Genomic DNA, 16,186 nt, shown 5'->3' with positions numbered 1-16,186 from the left:
AAATGGGCGACGGAAACGACACACAATGAGTGCCGGAAGCCCGCTCGACCATAAATGATTTCCATTTTAAATGCGTGCGAAACGCTTTTCCATTTTCGCATTTATTTGCTTTGGAGGTGAGCCAGCGCTTTCCTTTTTTTTCCTTTAGGTTTTTTTTTTTTTTTTTGAGTGCCCATTTTGTACGCAATTTTCATTTCTTTGGGTCCTTGTTGAACAGGGGCAGCAGCAGCAGCAACAATTCTCTTTGGCTTCACACCAAATTTGATTTCATTCGCAAGACGCTCTCAGGTTAAATGGTGCAGAAACTCCTGTGTTGACTTGCTGACCGTGCGACCGACCCCAAGTAGGATCCGGGAATGAATTTAAAAGCCACTTCTCTGCTCCGGAGGGGCATGGGTAATGGGACGAATGGCCGAATCCGGTTTGTTGTCTCTCTATAAATAAATGTCACAAGTTTTACATTTCGAGCGCTCTCTAGATTCTCTCCAGTCGCTGTCAATTTGTGTGCTCTCGCTTTTTCTGTGTGTCGCATTTGCATAACAAAATTGCTCTGCATTTCTCATTTCAATGCGATTTTTGTAGCATTTTTTACATATTTTCTCGGGAGGGAAGGAGGGGCGGCACACACTTTGAACTTTGCTTTCGAACGGCGTCGAAGTCAGAGAAAGAGCCAGTTATCCATTTGCAGCTCAGCAAGTTTTGACTGCAAAATGTCAACAAAATAAATGCATAAATAAGGAGATCAGCGTGTCAGGCCACGCCCACTGGGCGCCGCCTCCCCTTCGTTTAAGGAGGTCTCTCAATATAACGAGATGATGAAAAATGTTTGAGTTTTGCATTATTAAAGTTCTTGGCTGGCAGTTGGCAACTTTTCACGTGCTGATAAATGGCCCCAGGCACTCCTCTCTCTCCCCTTTTGGCAGGGAGTAAAATCAGGGAGGGGAAAAGAAGTATAAGGAAAACGAAGAAAATACGGAAACTATTGCGTCTCCACTCCGCGAGAAAACATCTTTCAATTGAGACATATATATATATCTCAATTTCCGTGTTTGCTTATACGCGAGTGAGGGAAATCCATAGCATACTTTTCCGGGGGAAAAGCATCTGATAATTAAAACATTTTAATTAATATATTGAGTGCGGATTTCACGCACTTTACTCCCCTCCACACATGATTAAAAGATTGCCTTATTTTCTTTACGGGTTTTTCTTTTCACATCAATCCATTTATTGTAAAATAAGCCGGATTTCAGGGCCAAGCTGGTTTCTGGCTTCCCGGCTTTCTGGCTTCTGACTTTCCCCTTCAGTTTGCTTAATTTACAGGACATAAAATTAATGTATACATAATAATATAGTTTATAACTTAAGTGCTAAATGCAATTAATTAGCTCTTGTGGATTCTGTCCCTCGCTCTATTCCTTTTTGTTTTATTTTTTCTCTTTTTGGTATATGCAAAACTGCAGAAAATAGTCATTTGTGCTTCTCGTATAAACTGGCCTTCTGCTGTCACTATTTCTGACTCGATCTCTTTGGCATGCGACTCCATCGGTTCTATTTTACGGGGGCGGTTTCGGTTCGGTTCGGTATCGGTTTCGGGTTTGGGCTTGGACTGAAGCAGACACTTAGCAAGCACGGAGAAACACTATCGTATGGTACAACAATTACAAGTACATATTTACCAACGCTATTCCTAGTGGATGTATCCTCATATGACTGATATGGTGGCCTTAAGAGCTACAACTAGAACCTAATGCTGCGGCAAGTGCTCCGCCGTGTATATATTTATTATTTGTCTGAGATGGGCCTAAGCGGAATAGGCCTCTTTTACACATTACCACTAGATTAGTTTTAGCTTTAGCTTTAGTTTTAGTTTTATCTTTAGGTTTTTAGGGGGTCGATTATGTCTAGACATTAACTCTGCTCTCTCTCTCAAATGATATGCTCCCGCTGGCGTCTCCCTCTGCCTGGCCTGAGCCACTGCTGCTGCGGAACTTAAGCCTCTATGAGATCTTATTGAAAGACCGAAGAATCAAATATGTATACGGGTGGAACGGGGTCTCTGGTTGTTGGCCAACTAAATTACGCATACGCCTAGTGTGAGTGTAAGCTCCATTCAAAGATTAATGCTACAACTTAGGTCTGATCCGCTGATTATTTACACTTGCGGGGATCCTGCCGGGATCTTTTAGATCTTGTAGACAAACAGTGCCCTGCCAACTATAGTAGGCATGGCTCTGGTGGTTCACTGTAGCAGTTTCCCCCGGGGAATTGGCGGGAAAACAGCTCACTTACGCCTGCCTTTCGGTCACGAACTGCACCACGCCGCTCGGCAGCGTCGCTCCCGTCGTGGCTTCCGCTGTGTTTGCTGCCCTGCTTGCCACCGTCGGAGGCGGAACGGAAGCGGAACCGGAAGTAGAAGCCAAAGCGAAAGCGGCGGGAGCGACGCCCGTTTGGCACTCGGCGGCGGGCAGACGCTTGACCAGCATCCGGCTGGACTTGACCGCGATCCATTCGTTGCGAGCGGCATCGAACCAGGTCAGGCCCAGGTTGTAGCGCCCATTGAGATTGGCGTGCTGGCAATGAGAGAACCACCAGCCACCCTCATAGTTGGCAGCACAGTGCGTCTGCGAGATGTCGCGGTCGTCGTCGATGGCGGAGAACTGCATCCCCTGCTGGTAGTTGAGGGCATCCGAGGCATTGCCCTTGTAGGCGCCAATCTGCAGACGATAGCCATCGGCCCGCGACGAGATGTAGAAGCGGGCGTACTCGGCCACCCAGACGTTGTCGTAGATGTCCTGCATCTGCACCTGCAGCTGGCTGCAGTTGTCCCGGGTGAGGTGATGCAGCTGTTCGTTACCGATCCAGAACTCGCCTCCCGGCGTTCCGAATCCCTTGGCATAGTCCGCCCAGGAGCGATTGAAGTCAGCGCTGCCGTCAAAGCGCCGCTGCACAGTCGTCCAGCCATCGGCGGTGCAGTGCGACATCAGAGGATGCCGCTGGCCAGCAGGTGCGATCAGATGCAGTCCATCCGCCTCGGTGTGCACCTCGCTGCAGTCGTGGGGCAACTTGTTGATGATCGCCTCGTACTGCGTCTCCACGTTCTCCAGTTCACTGACCAGGGTCTCGGCCAGGGCGGAGTCTATGGGCGAGTCCTGGTCCTGCTCTTGATTCTGCTGGAGCTGCTGGTGATGGGGTCGTTTGTGGGGCTTGTTCAGGTGCGAGAGCTACGGGGGAGGGAGAGAAATAAAAACGAAAATTTAGTTAGTCAAAAAATTAAAACAATAAACATCCTTTTTAACAAAAATAAAATTCTTTAAAATATCAAAAAGGATTCCAAGTCAAGTACCCACCTTGCTCTTCATCTCATCATTGACCAGCGACTGCAGGCGATCCACATTGGTCCTCAGCTGGTCCACATTGGCTGTGAGCTTGCGCATGCCCTCGCGCTCCTCCTGCAGGACACTCACACTGACGGCCATGGCCTGCAGTGAACGGGCCGCATTATTGCCCTCTTCGCGCACTAGACTCTGCTCCGAGGTAATCTGGGCATTGGCAAACTCCAGCTTGGAGATCTCGTGCCGCAGTTCCGGAATGCTCTTGTCCATCTTCGTCTGCAGACCCTCGACATCCTCGAGTAGTTCCAGCATGGAGGTGTGCAGCTTGTCTAAGGCAGCAATCTGGCTGCTCAGGTTAAAGTTGGCATTGGCGATGCGATGCTGCTCCACCTCGATGCTGCGCACTCGCTCGTCGATGTGATGGAATCGCAGCTCGTTCACCTGGCGACGTAGGTTGCGCTGGGACAACTGCAACTGGTGGATCTGCTCGCTTTGGAAGCGGCAATGGCGACGCCTGTGATCAGCAGAGAGTTCTAGGCCATTAGACTGCAAGAGGGAAAGTGAAATGAGGAAAAGAAATTAATAAAAATGCAATTTTAAAGACAAAGCCCCACACAACTTAATTTAATTTGTTTCTATTTTTATTCCCCTAAAGAAAGTCACACCGAGAATGATGAGCGGAAAGATCTGGTAAGCTGGCCGAGATTCTTTTGTTGCTCGCGACAAGGATTATGTGCTGGGAATTGAAAGCTAAATCCATTTATTATAAATGCATTTCATAACCAGGCAGACAAGCGGAGCATGATGCATATGGGGGATGAGAGGATGAGCCAGGAGGAGCTGAAAGCGAGAAGCGCGGAGCCAGGAATCTGCAACAATAATGTCAGCTGCAGCAGGGCTTGCGCTCGAGCTGCAACTTTGCCGAAAGCGTGTAAATCCCCGAAGCTGCTTGATGCCGGTGCTGCCGCTGGCACCATCGGTGGATTTGCATCCCCCTTAGCCAGAGCCGCATCCCTTAGCGCTCGCTCGGTGGTAAAAGCTGCATAAATTTCCACATGCATACAATATGCATAGAAATAATTTTGCTGAGTGACAGCAACGGCGACGGCGACGGCGACAGCGAGGAGCTGTTGTAGCCGTGTAAACCAAGGTAATGCCATTTGGGTCACATTCATGGCGTTCTCAATGAATGCATAGCCCACATCGCCCGAGGATCTGTGTGGGTTCGGTATCTCGGTATCACTCTCAAAGCTCTCTGGTTATCCTTTCATTCACTAAGCCCGTGATGGCCATCAGTCATAGAAATGTTCCCGAGTAATTGACTAATAAAGGATGCTGATGCTGGCTTGCCGGCTGGCAGAAAGTGTCCTGCTAATGAATGCAATGAGTGTATGAATGGGGCCGTCTGTGTTTGTCTCGCAATTGTGATGTATATATATTCCTCAAAAGGGTAACGAAAAAAGAAAGGAAAGACAAATGAATTACTCGTTTTAATTCCCTCTTTCAGAGTTTTCTGCGGACTTTCCGTTTGCTTTGACCCTGGCTTAACTAATAAAAGAAATGTCACTCTTTCCAATTAAAAGAAAAACTCTTTATATTTAAATTCCTCTTGATTGAATATTATTTTTATCGTTTGGGAGAGGAAAAGCCAAAGGAAATAAGCAAATAATATGCAAAATATGTTGTTAAGCCTGCACTATTTGGCTTCAAGGAAAACTCACTCAAATTGATTCACTGTTTGACTTGCTCCGAGCGCGATACGCGTACCAAGTCACTCGTAAATGTATTTTATGTTACGAAATTTTTGGGCAGCCTCACACCCGTCCCCCAAATCAAATTCAATTATTCGTCGGCGAAAAAGGCAACAGAAGATCAACAGAAATATGGAAAATATTCATGAATATTTATGCCCGAGCTGCGTTTGCGCCTCAATCGGCGGCAGCATCGAACACTTTGGGGCTGCTGGGGCCAGTGTTTTCATTGGTGCCGCACAGCCACTGTTTTTTGTGCCGCTTTTCCTTAGCTTTTCCCCGTTGTTTTTCCTCTCCTCCCTGCTCTTTTGTTTGCTTTGCCTTCACGCACGTTCCACAGCGGTGGGCGGGTGGTGCTCTGGGTGGATGGCTCGGTTCTTGGGCTGCGGCTCCTTGGCGTTGTTTTATGTGAAAGGTCACGAACGCGGCTAATACGACACGTTCGCGTTTTATATGAACTCTGGCCGAGACGGGAAGTGGCCATCAAAACGGAGAAATCCTTAATATATATACGGAACGAGCTTCTATATGTATATATATCGAAGGCGGAAAGGTGCCACACTGCTCTGGCATATAAATTTCGCCCATCAACGGTATAATTAAATGTGATTTATGCGGCTCAAATTTCCCGCAGCGGAGACACAACTTCCAGCTAACAAATGAATTTTTTTTTTGTGAGTGTCCACACTCGCCAATGGCCGCGTTAATTGAAATCGAAATTGAAGCATAAATATTTGAAGTGTTTTCCGTGTAGCCTGAGAGGGCCTGGCTGTGTCTGTGTGTGAAGGAGCAGGAAGCAGGACCTGCTGAACTAATTAATTTCCTTCCATAACAAAGGACCGCCTGCCTCATGGATTAAAAGTGAAAATTTTACATGCCGTACTTAAGTGAAAGCTAACAAGGATTTGCTATTAGCGCGACAGCGATTCCAAGGGGATGCGAATGGCAATGAGGGTTATGCTGCTGCATATCGCATAGAAAAAGAGCAAAAATCTGTTCCCGCTCCTGCTCCTGCTCGGACTCCTGCTGCTTGGCCTGCTGCTCCACGGTGAATTGTCGTAAAAATTTAATAGGACTTTTGTGCGATGCTTGAAAAAGTTACGCTCAGCACAAGATAGGGCAAGGACGAGGGCGCCACAAAATGCCATTAAGTTAATGCGCATTCGGGGGGCCAGCAGGAAAGCCTGTTCTCGTTCTCATTCTCGACTCATGGCCAGGGCGACCCCAAAGTCAACGTCAACGTCAACCTGATCCTGAATCCCTGACCGCAAAAAATGAAAACCGGCAGACGTGGGCATAATTTGAAACTAACATATTTCCCACAAAAGCACATTTAAGTTTTCTGAAGCTTCTCCGAAAATTGAATCTCAAAGAGGACTCCCTGCGAAATCGGAGACTCCTTGAGCCTGCTCTGAGAGCACCCTGTCAAATGTATCAATAAAAATAATTTGACTCATGAAATAAATATCAGCTAAATAAGAGGAATATGCCGGCGAAAAGGGCTAACAACCAGGAGCTGGCCCCATCGAGCTGCTGCTCTTGAGCAATCAAACAAATTGCCAGCAACAGAAACAGCAGCACAAGTGGCAGTATGGATAGGGAGAATGGATGGTATGTAACATGAAACAAAAGCAAAACAAATATCAACATAAATAAGGTAAAAATGTTTGGGTATGAGAGCGTAGGGCTTGCTTTAGTTTGCCAGAGGTATGGTATATGGGTGTGTGCATACACACATACACAAGATATTCAGAAACCGAAACCGGATCCTCCGTGTCAGTCTGCCTTCGGGGTGTGCTCCTGTTCGAGCTCCAGCTCCTGCTCCATTCTCGGTGTATTGTGCTCCTGCCTGGCATTTGTTTGCCCTGCTAATTTAACAGCCCGTCTCTCAGGCGTACAATATCCTATGCCCAAGCCAGAGAACGAAAAGGAGGAGCATCAATAACCAATGATAAACATTTGCGTTCCTTTCCTCGTATCTCGTCGTTGGTAGCTCGTATCTGGGCCCAACTGTTGCAAGTGACAGCTTTCATCAAAGCCATTTGTAACATTATGCGTGGACACATAACATATGTACGCATATATTGGAGGCATCAGTCCTGCAGACAGTTTGCAATTAGAGTTGGCAAAATTATATCGAAATCCTGAAATATATTCCTGTCACCTGCAGATGCTTGCTGTCGCCTTTTGGGTCTTGACTTTTGGCCAAGTTTAAGTTGATTAATTTGCAGGGGATTAACTTAAGGCAGTTAATTATATTTTCCAAGCATTTATATGTATATGTATTTATATTTTCAATTACACTTGGAGTGTTTACAGAGCTGAGAATATTTCATAGGAAATATGTTTTTTATCTTTTAAGTAGGAATGCGCCTTAGCAACCTTTATGTTCTTTGGCATTTTTTCCCGCTTTTCCTTAGCATTCCCTTATTTATTTATGTTTAATATTTCTTTAAGGCATTTCCCGGAATTCAGTGTCTCTGGTTTCTGCCTAGAGTCGCCCCCAAAGGTCTTTTCTGGTTTTGCATAACTTTCTACTCCCTCTTTGTACTTTATTCTCTCATTTTTTGTTGTATTTTTTGGTTCCGACTAATCAAATAAAGAAAAGTTGATTAAATTTAACCAGCCACACACACAGGGTACACACACCGCCTACAGACCCACAACCAAAAGCATTTTTGTCTATTTTTCTGGCCATGGTATTCCTTTCTCGTGGCGGCCACCTGTGCAATTTTATTGCTTGCATTTTTATTTATTTTCCTGCTCTTCTGGCTTTCCTGCTATTTTCGCTCCTCATCTCCCTTTTTCCATCTGGCCCTGTATCCTTGGCCTTTGTTATCTGCTCTCTGCTCTTTGTTCTAATTTAACCTAATTTCTGCTTTGCTGCGCTTCCATAATAACAATTTTCAAAAATTGCTTTTGGTTTTGCTTGTGGGAAAGTACTGAAACTGGTTTCGATGGTCAAAAGAAGGGCTCTCTGGCCTGGGAAAGAAACCGAGGCAACAAAAAAAAAACCTGCAAAGTAATGAAAAGGATCAAATTGTGCTGAAACATCGCGAGCATCGCATAGCATTCGGGGGAACAAGTGGAGATGCAGAGGGGAACAACTGATTATCGGGGCACTTGAGAGCATCTGCCGCTGCTCCAGCTCCATTCGACTCCGACTCCAGCCGTTGGCTGCCAAAAACTTGGCAAGACAGGAGACAAAAGGCAACAAGGGCCCTGCTCATCCACCTCCACCTCCACCTCCTCCTCCGTCTGTCCATCAAACTGAACCTAAGTCTGTTCCCGAAGCAGCTGGCGGCTGCTGGCCAGTGAATCCCCATTGCCATCTCTGCCTTTTGGCCGACGGGCGATTAAAAGGTGATTTCCTGCCTTTTGTTTTGCAATTTTCAGCAATTTCGCTTTATATTTCGGCAACGGCCTGCCCATTAATGATATATAAACATACACAAGCGACGACGACATATATACGAGTATGTGTGCTGCTGCGTCGTGTGTGCTTCGAGGTCCGGCGAAAGCGGCTTAAGCTGCCTGGCTGAACACTTAATCCCCTTTTGGTACTTAAAGGACTCTCAAGGGTATATTGGTCATTGGACGAGAGGCTAAGGAAGCCAGAACCTCATAGGAGTGTGCCTGAGCTATGACCCAGAAATGGCTTTAATTGCTAAATTTAGCGATAGAAATATCATTCAAATGCAAGTGATACAAACTCATAAAGAATTTAATAAGAAAGTCTAATTCTTTCGACAATTTTTATAAGGTTTTTATAGGAATCTTGAATATATATTAGTTATGTAGAGAAAATCACTTTCTTAAGCTTGAAATTCCCTTCAAATTAAACTCCAAACCCATTCAAGGGGTAAAGCACGTTCTTAACCCTGAGATTATATCCCCTTCAATGGCTTATATTTTTCTTAAATTTTCTATTTCGCCCTTTTGAGACTCTCTCGCCTCGTAATTGCTTTAGCTTGCCGAAATTCCCTCGCTTTTGTGGGCTAGCAACACAAAAGGCAAAAACACAATTTCCCAGCGAGCAGGCGAATTTTGCTGGCAAAATAATTCCTCTAAGCAAGCAAATTTCGCTAAAGCTAAACTTCAAAGTGGAGTGAATAAAACGCTGAAGGAGCTGGTAAGTCGAGAAACGAGATCAAAACAGGTGGCAGCCGAACCAGTTTGATGGCTTTTTTCCAAGAGGAAAGGGAAGGGATGAGCGGAAGGTAAAAGGGCCCCACTGACACATTTTGTTGATGGTCGAACGACGAGGTAACCGCACTCGCTTTGCCGTATTCCCTCGCATCCATATTGGAGCGGACTACCCGACGCATAATCCTTTTAATGAAGCAACCAGGAGCTTGTTACTGGCTCCTCCTTCTGCTGCTGGTGCTCCTGCTACCCCTTCTCATCCCCCCGCTGTGGCTTTACCTGTTAACAGCAGCTGCCTTTGTTTTTGCTCCAAGTTGCCCCATTGTTGCCTCGCTTAATAGTTGTTTCTCCTGCTCCTCTGCTGCTGTTCCTGCTAGCCCTTTATTGACATTAATTATAATTAAGAACGCAGTGGGTGTGGGTGTGTGCCCTGCTCGCTCCGCACTGAAATCCTTCAGCTGCAGATCCGATTTCTGACTGAACACTGAGCTCCCGTCGGAGTTATTTCCCGTCATTCACTGTAAGCCTGGCACGAGTGTTCGGCCAGGCTCCTGCCCACCAGGACTCTGACGAAAGGATGCCACTGATCATGGCTTCATTTGCAGCAATCTCTTTATGATTCGCCCGGGCCCGGGGATATTAAGGCATTGAACGTGGGGCTAAGTGGCTGCCAGGGAGCGGGCAGGCTTTGGCATTAAATATTAAATACGACAACGTCCTGCGGTGCGTATGAGTAATTTGGGCAACGTATGTGGCAGGCCATTAAAACGCAGAAGGGCAAAGGGGGCCAGAGTCAACCCCACTCGTTAGCACATCATGTCGCTTACCACCCCGCCCCCCTAAAACCAAAAACCCTCCCCAACCCTCTTGGCCAGGCTCACCTGGAGGAGAGATGGCGGGTCGGCCGTATAAAATAAGGCATAAAACGGCCAGATAATGCTCCGCCAGGTTGGCGGTCGCTTTATGGGCCCGCACTTAAAGCGAAAACAAAACAAAGCGGCGGCTCTCTCTTTTTCGGTGGCCATAAAAAGCACGCAGAGAAAAGGTATAACTCAGTGGCATATTCTTCTCAACTTAAATTATTCATAACCCTTACTCACTGGGAGAAATAAAGGATCGATAAATGATAACAAAAACTCATGGATTACTTTACCTATACTTTAAAGATTTTTGTTAATCAGTGGTTTCCCCAATTCATTAACCATTCTATTTAATATGAAGATGTTTAATATTTAATCTAAATTTTTGCTAATTGAAAACTCAAATTTAGTGTCACTTTTCCCTCAGTGTAGTGCCTCTTTACCTTGGCCCTTGCGTGCTTATCTGATCATTAGCATAAAGTGGGTACTCACCTCCTGGCTGCCGGCTTCCTGACTGCCGCTCTCCTCTTCCACGCTGGCTGAGCTACGCTCCTTGGGATCCTTCTGACGCCGCTCGAGCTTGACAAGTGCGTGCTGGAAGTCCTGCTCCTGCTGCAGCATCTCCTCGCGCAGTTCCTGCACATAGACCTCCGTCTGCTGCTGGCGTTCGCGCTGAGCGGCCAGCTCGAGCTTAAGCTGCTGATAGTCACTGCGAATGGTGGCCAGGTCCTCGAAGGTAGAGCTGCGCTGCTGCACATCCTTGGCCACGTTGCCGGCGGTGCGTTGCAGGTCGACCAGCTGCTTGCGAATCTCGGAGATTGTCTGCTGCAGCCACTCGACGGTCAGGCGCTCCTTGCTGCCACTCTGCGAGGACCGAAGCGCGGCCAGTTCCTCTCTAAAAAAAAAACAGTGAAAAGTCTCTAATTAGCTGGAGGTAAAACGATTAAGCGTAACAATTTAATTGCTCGTACATTGGAACGGCCTGACCAGGGAATCTAATTTAAATTGACATTTTCGGGCTGTCGGCTAACTTAATTGCCAATGCGGCCGGCATGCGGTCCACTAATGGGATTTTGCAGCCAGCATACTCTGTCGGGATGTGGCGCTCAATTTCCATGCAGCACTTAAATTAAGCAGTGCAAAATTATTTCGAACATTCGTCGAAAACAAAAATCACACAAGTCATCCGGACAGAAGTGAACCCAAAATAAGCGGAGAACACAAACTTTCATGGAACAGGCCGCAAAACAACAAGTGCGTTGGGGGAAAACGTTGCTTAAATGTTGAAAATGAAAATGTTGTAGCACTTGTGGCAGTTGCCAGTTGCTACCAAAAAAAAAAAAAAAACACCAAGAACAGGACGCATTTTTGTGGCATTTCAGACAATTAAAGTAGTCAGTTGGAAGGAAGCTGGAGCAGGAACAGAACCAGGAACAGAACCAGAAGCGGAAGCGGAAGCAGCAGCAGCAGCACAAGGAGCTCAACAAATTCGGAGCGTAGGTAAAAAGTTTTGTTTTCGGTAGGCGGCGACGGCGACGTCGACGGTGGCAGCTGCCGCTGTTGTTTTATTTTCTACTGTCAAAAGAGCACACACACAACATGAAATTTTCATACAGTGAAAGAGAAGGAAAATCGAAAAAAATGAAAGATAGAAAGAAAGAAGGAAAAGTTTTCTTCTCCTTTCGTTGGCCTGATGTATATACATCACATTTGGTTGGGTTTTTATTTCGGTTGCGTATACGTAATATTTCAAATTGTTGCGTTGCATTGTGCGTGTGTGCGGTCGGTGGGTGTTTTTTGTTAATTTTATGACTTGGCAAAGTTTTGTGGCCCCGGCCAGACAGAGAGACAGACAAGCGGCATGTGGGTAAAGTTATGATTCCCCAGCAAGGGTTTCACCATATTCAGTTTGTTGTTTTATACAATATACTATGTGTGTATGCTACGTAGAGAGCAACGTAATTACTTAAATATTTAATTAAAATAGAGGGCCAGGGCTCGGGGCATGCAGAGTTGAAAAAGTTTGGGCGCATTTAATGCGAAAACTGCCCCGAAACTCGATGGAACACCAAATCCAAACATTGGCCGAAATAGAATTGCTTTTTTAAGCATAATTTGAAGCCCCGCAAAATGTGCATTACTGCCAAAAACAATCGCTACAACAGATGCCCGATGGCAACTGTTGTTGCTGGCGTTGTTGCTATGCCAAAACCAACAGGACTCGTGTATTAACCTTCTCTTCTGCTATATATTTTTTTTCTGCTGCTCTCGTGGCAATTTTTCGCTTGGCTGCTGCTGCACAACACCCGCCCGCCCGGAAATACACACGAGTATACATATACGGGGAGTTACAAAAAAGGAAACAAAAAGAAAACATGGCAAACTGGGCTGTCATTCAAGTGAAAATTGAAAATGCTGTCAATGACATGCGAGCAAATTGAAAACGCAACATGAACATTGCAATGCCGAACTTCATCGGTCCTGATTTGATGACGTCTGATGGCGTGTTGTCCTCATTTTAATTACCAAAATGGATGCAGTGCCGCCACTTTCATCCGCAGTCACTGCGAGTGTTATCGAATTTACTCAAATCAACACAGCACACGGGACAGGACAGGACAGGACACACGCTAGTGCACCCAATCAGATAATGATGTCCTCCACCAAAGCTTGGGGTTAGGCACTGGCATTCCAGGACGCTTTCAGAGGTCCAGGTGAACAGGGATTCGGGGAGCGACGGCGGTTTGTGGGGGCAGCGGCGATAGAGGATCACATAAACCACAACTGACATGACGTTTGACTGGCGTTTGCCTTGGGAGTTCCTGCCCTTATACATTTATGTGTCTGTGTCCGCCCTGTCTGGAAACACACACTTTGGCATGTTTCGTGGGACTTGGACACAGAGGGAAAAATCTTGCTAACTATAAGAGTGACTAAAGAGGATAAGTAGTAAATAATAAATAAGCCAGAGATTTTGGGAATTTCTTTAAAACGGGAGTACGTCGAGAGGAAAATATGTTAAGATCTGAAGTTTAATAGGGAAGTGCAATACAGGGAATTAGGCTAAGATACTATGGGGAATACTGTTAAATAAAAAGATTTCAGTTCTTATGAATTTAAAATTTGAAAATTTTATGTAATGTTATAATAAATAAGCCAAAGGTTGTAGAAATTTCTTTATAATGTATTTTTATATGAATGGAAGAAAGTCTTCTCCTACATAGAGAGGGAAATCGGTCAAGAACTTTAGCTTAAGGAAATAAGTTACTGGACTTTTAAAAGAACTAATGTCTGATGTAATGACTCCAAAGTTGAGAGATTTAAAGTACTTTTAAAAGTAAATATAATTTTTACAGACTCAATAGAAACCCATAATCAAGAAACTTCAATATAAGTTCTTATTTGCTTTTTGTGTAAAAGAAATTAAAGCCATTGTATTCGTCTATCAAATCATTCATTTCTTAATTTAGAAAACATCTATTTTCTCTGCCTGCAGCTCACCATGAGCGTGTGTTGAATTATTTACGGTGTCACTGACAAAGTTTACGATGTCCACGACAGCAACAACAACGGTCTGACCTTAGCTATTTGTACAGTAAATTAAGAGTGTGCCATTTTTACGTATTTTTTACGCTGCCACAGACACAGTTACAAGCTCGGCCAGCGCGTATTTCCACGGAGATACTCGTATTTCCGGGGCCCAAACTGATATATGTGCGAGTGTGTGGGCTGTGTGTGCGTTCTGCTCGATGAGACAATCATTATTAGTCAGCCCATGACAACAAAACAAATCACGAATGCTACGCAAACTTGGGCTGGGCTTGTGGCTCGTGTCTTTGCTCTGATTAGATGTCTTATCCTGTTTTGGCCCCCTTCTCTCATATATTTGTCTGAATTAGTTGGACACAATCATGTCCCGCATTCGAATTCCTTTCTCCATTGCACTGACCTCGGTCTCGGGTAGTGGTGGTGGTGGGGAAATGTATGAAAATGTTAGGAAAAACTCAACCACAATATCAGTTCATTTTCTCACTATCAAAATAAGCAGAATAATCATATCATCAGTCTGGGAAAGAAAAACATGCAGGTCATTAGGAGATGGCCAGGGAACTGATAATGAAGCGTGTGGAAGGATATAGGAGACTCAGGGGAATATATCTGGTTATTTAACTAAGAAATTACATGATTAATTTAAAAGATAAATATTAATAGTGTAAACAGACACATTTCAGTTTATTAATTAAAATTCTCTTTTAACAGAATATTCAAAATTTCTTTTAATTACTTGAAGACCTAATTCAATCTGGAAGACATTTTAATTTGTAAAAGAAAAAGACTTTTCTCCGGCCAAATTGGATGGCTAAAAACTGTTGCCTGCTTTCGAGGGCCATAAATTCGTTGGCCAAAAGTTGCGCGACAAGTTCTACGTGACTGCGGTAAAGTTTCGAGCCAAGTTTCGGCCTTCCAAAATTGCCAACGAGACCAAATGACCAATGGCAAGGCGGTCCTCTGCCCTAATTAACAATTCAAATTCGGTGGCGAACTAGGAGCTGGCGAGCTCGATAGCTCTATTTTGGCGGGACAGGTGGGCGTGCGTTAGGCTTACCTGAGCTGATTCAGTTCGTCGCGCAGGCCGGAATCGGCGCTGGCCGCATTCGTGGTGAGCCGCAGGGATTTGCGCAGGTTGTGCTCCAGCATCTCGTAATCCTCGCGGCGCCGCAGCATCAGGGCGCCGAGCTGTTTGGTCAGCAAGCGCACCTGGTCGCCCAGAGCCTTCTGCTCTCGCGAATCCCGTTCCTGCTCCTCATCGCGCTCCTCCTCTTCGTCCTCCACGAATCGTAGCAGCTCCACGCTAGACTCGGGCGCCTCCGTCTCCGTTTTTGGTTTGATATCCTTCGATGAACTGGTGGCCTTGGTGGCATCGCGCAACATGTTGTTCACGTCGCTGAGCACCACCACCGTGCCACTGGTAGCCGCCGTCGCTGCCGTCGCCGCCAGGCAGGCGACCTGCAGGATCACCGTCGCCAGCAGGATTAGCCGCAAACCATTTGAGCCTGCCATTGTTGCAGGGCAATTTAGATGCTCACGCGAAGGCTTTGCTTTGCTTTCTGGTTTTCCACGGAATGTTTGGGGTAATAACAAAAAAACTCGACTTAGACGGGCACGGGCACGGGTAAGGGCGATTTATGCAAACGACTGGCACGCATACCGCCGACACACAAACTTCGAGGCTCGACTTTCCGTCTTTCCGCTTTCCGCTTTTCCGTCTTTCCGACTTCCCGGCGGCGTGACAGTCAAACACCTTATAAAAGGCGCTGGCAAACAATGCTACAATTATTCCTGTAGCTAGCCTCGGGCATAATCCGCTTTGTTTTCGTTTTCGCTTTACGCACTGTTGTTTTGGCCAACCGAAAGTTCGCACCAAGCACTAAAGGTAAGTTGTGAACCGTTACGTCGGGGCTATTTCCAGGATATCCTTTTAACCGTTTGTCAAATTCGAAATGACTGAAGCGGCGCGTCTGCGGCTCCTCCTTTTATAGGACACGAGGCCGACGCTTCGATGGAGTTCGGAACTCGACGAGAGAGAGCTCACGAAGAGTGCGAGGAAGCACGAAGTGGTTGCTGAGAACGAAAGAGAGCATTGCACTATGGGACGAACAACCATATTTACTATGCGATTAAAAATTCTAATATCCATTTCAGTTTTTATATTATATTATAATTTCAGTCAGAAGTTTGCAGTGAGAGAGACATTTCCGACCCTATAAAGTATATATGGTTCCTGATCAGCATCAACAGCAGAGTCGATCTAGCCATGTCCGTCTGTCCATCCGTCCGTCCGTCTATTTTAAAGCTATTTGAATAAAACTTTGCATATAGTCTTCTTCTTTACTGCTATATATGTCAGAACGGGCCGGATCGGACGACTATATCATTTTACTGCCATAGGAACGGTCGGGAAATAAATATAACAAAATAACTGTTGTTTTTCAACGAATTTTCAGCTACTGTGAAATATGAGTTTTTTTTATTATTTTAAAATTTCGGTTTTATTTATATAAAAATCGGACTACTATATCATATAGTTATTGGT

At 45.5% G+C, this 16,186-nt stretch overlaps 1 protein-coding gene across 1 annotated transcript; it reads right to left on the bottom strand.

Moving 5' to 3' along the window:
- Positions 1–1,247: 1,247 nt before the first annotated feature.
- sca (scabrous) lies at positions 1,248–15,564 on the bottom strand. The gene is made up of 4 exons (XM_017172142.3): positions 14,699–15,564; positions 10,585–10,987; positions 3,351–3,881; positions 1,248–3,224 (listed from the first exon to the last, which is right to left on the bottom strand). The coding sequence occupies exons 1-4, from the start codon at positions 15,151–15,153 to the stop codon at positions 2,289–2,291; spliced, it is 2,325 nt and encodes a 774-aa protein (XP_017027631.1). The 5' UTR covers positions 15,154–15,564; the 3' UTR covers positions 1,248–2,288.
- Between the last annotated feature and the right edge of the window lie 622 nt (positions 15,565–16,186).

Source organism: Drosophila kikkawai, chromosome 2R, assembly GCF_030179895.1.
Source record: "Drosophila kikkawai strain 14028-0561.14 chromosome 2R, DkikHiC1v2, whole genome shotgun sequence".
Lineage (NCBI taxonomy): Eukaryota > Metazoa > Arthropoda > Insecta > Diptera > Drosophilidae > Drosophila > Drosophila kikkawai.
This window is presented reverse-complemented; position numbering and strand designations above follow the sequence as displayed.

Bases quoted from the DNA above. Each gene is read 5' to 3' on its own strand.
- sca (XM_017172142.3), bottom strand. From the start codon at position 15,153: ATGGCAGGCTCAAATGGTTTGCGGCTAATCCTGCTGGCGACGGTGATC. The intron at 3,882-10,584 runs GTGAGTACCCAC...TCCCTCTTGCAG, and splicing joins AGGAAGCCGGCAGCCAGGAG to TCTAATGGCCTAGAACTCTC. The intron at 3,225-3,350 runs GTGGGTACTTGA...CCTCCCCCGTAG, and splicing joins ATGATGAGATGAAGAGCAAG to CTCTCGCACCTGAACAAGCC.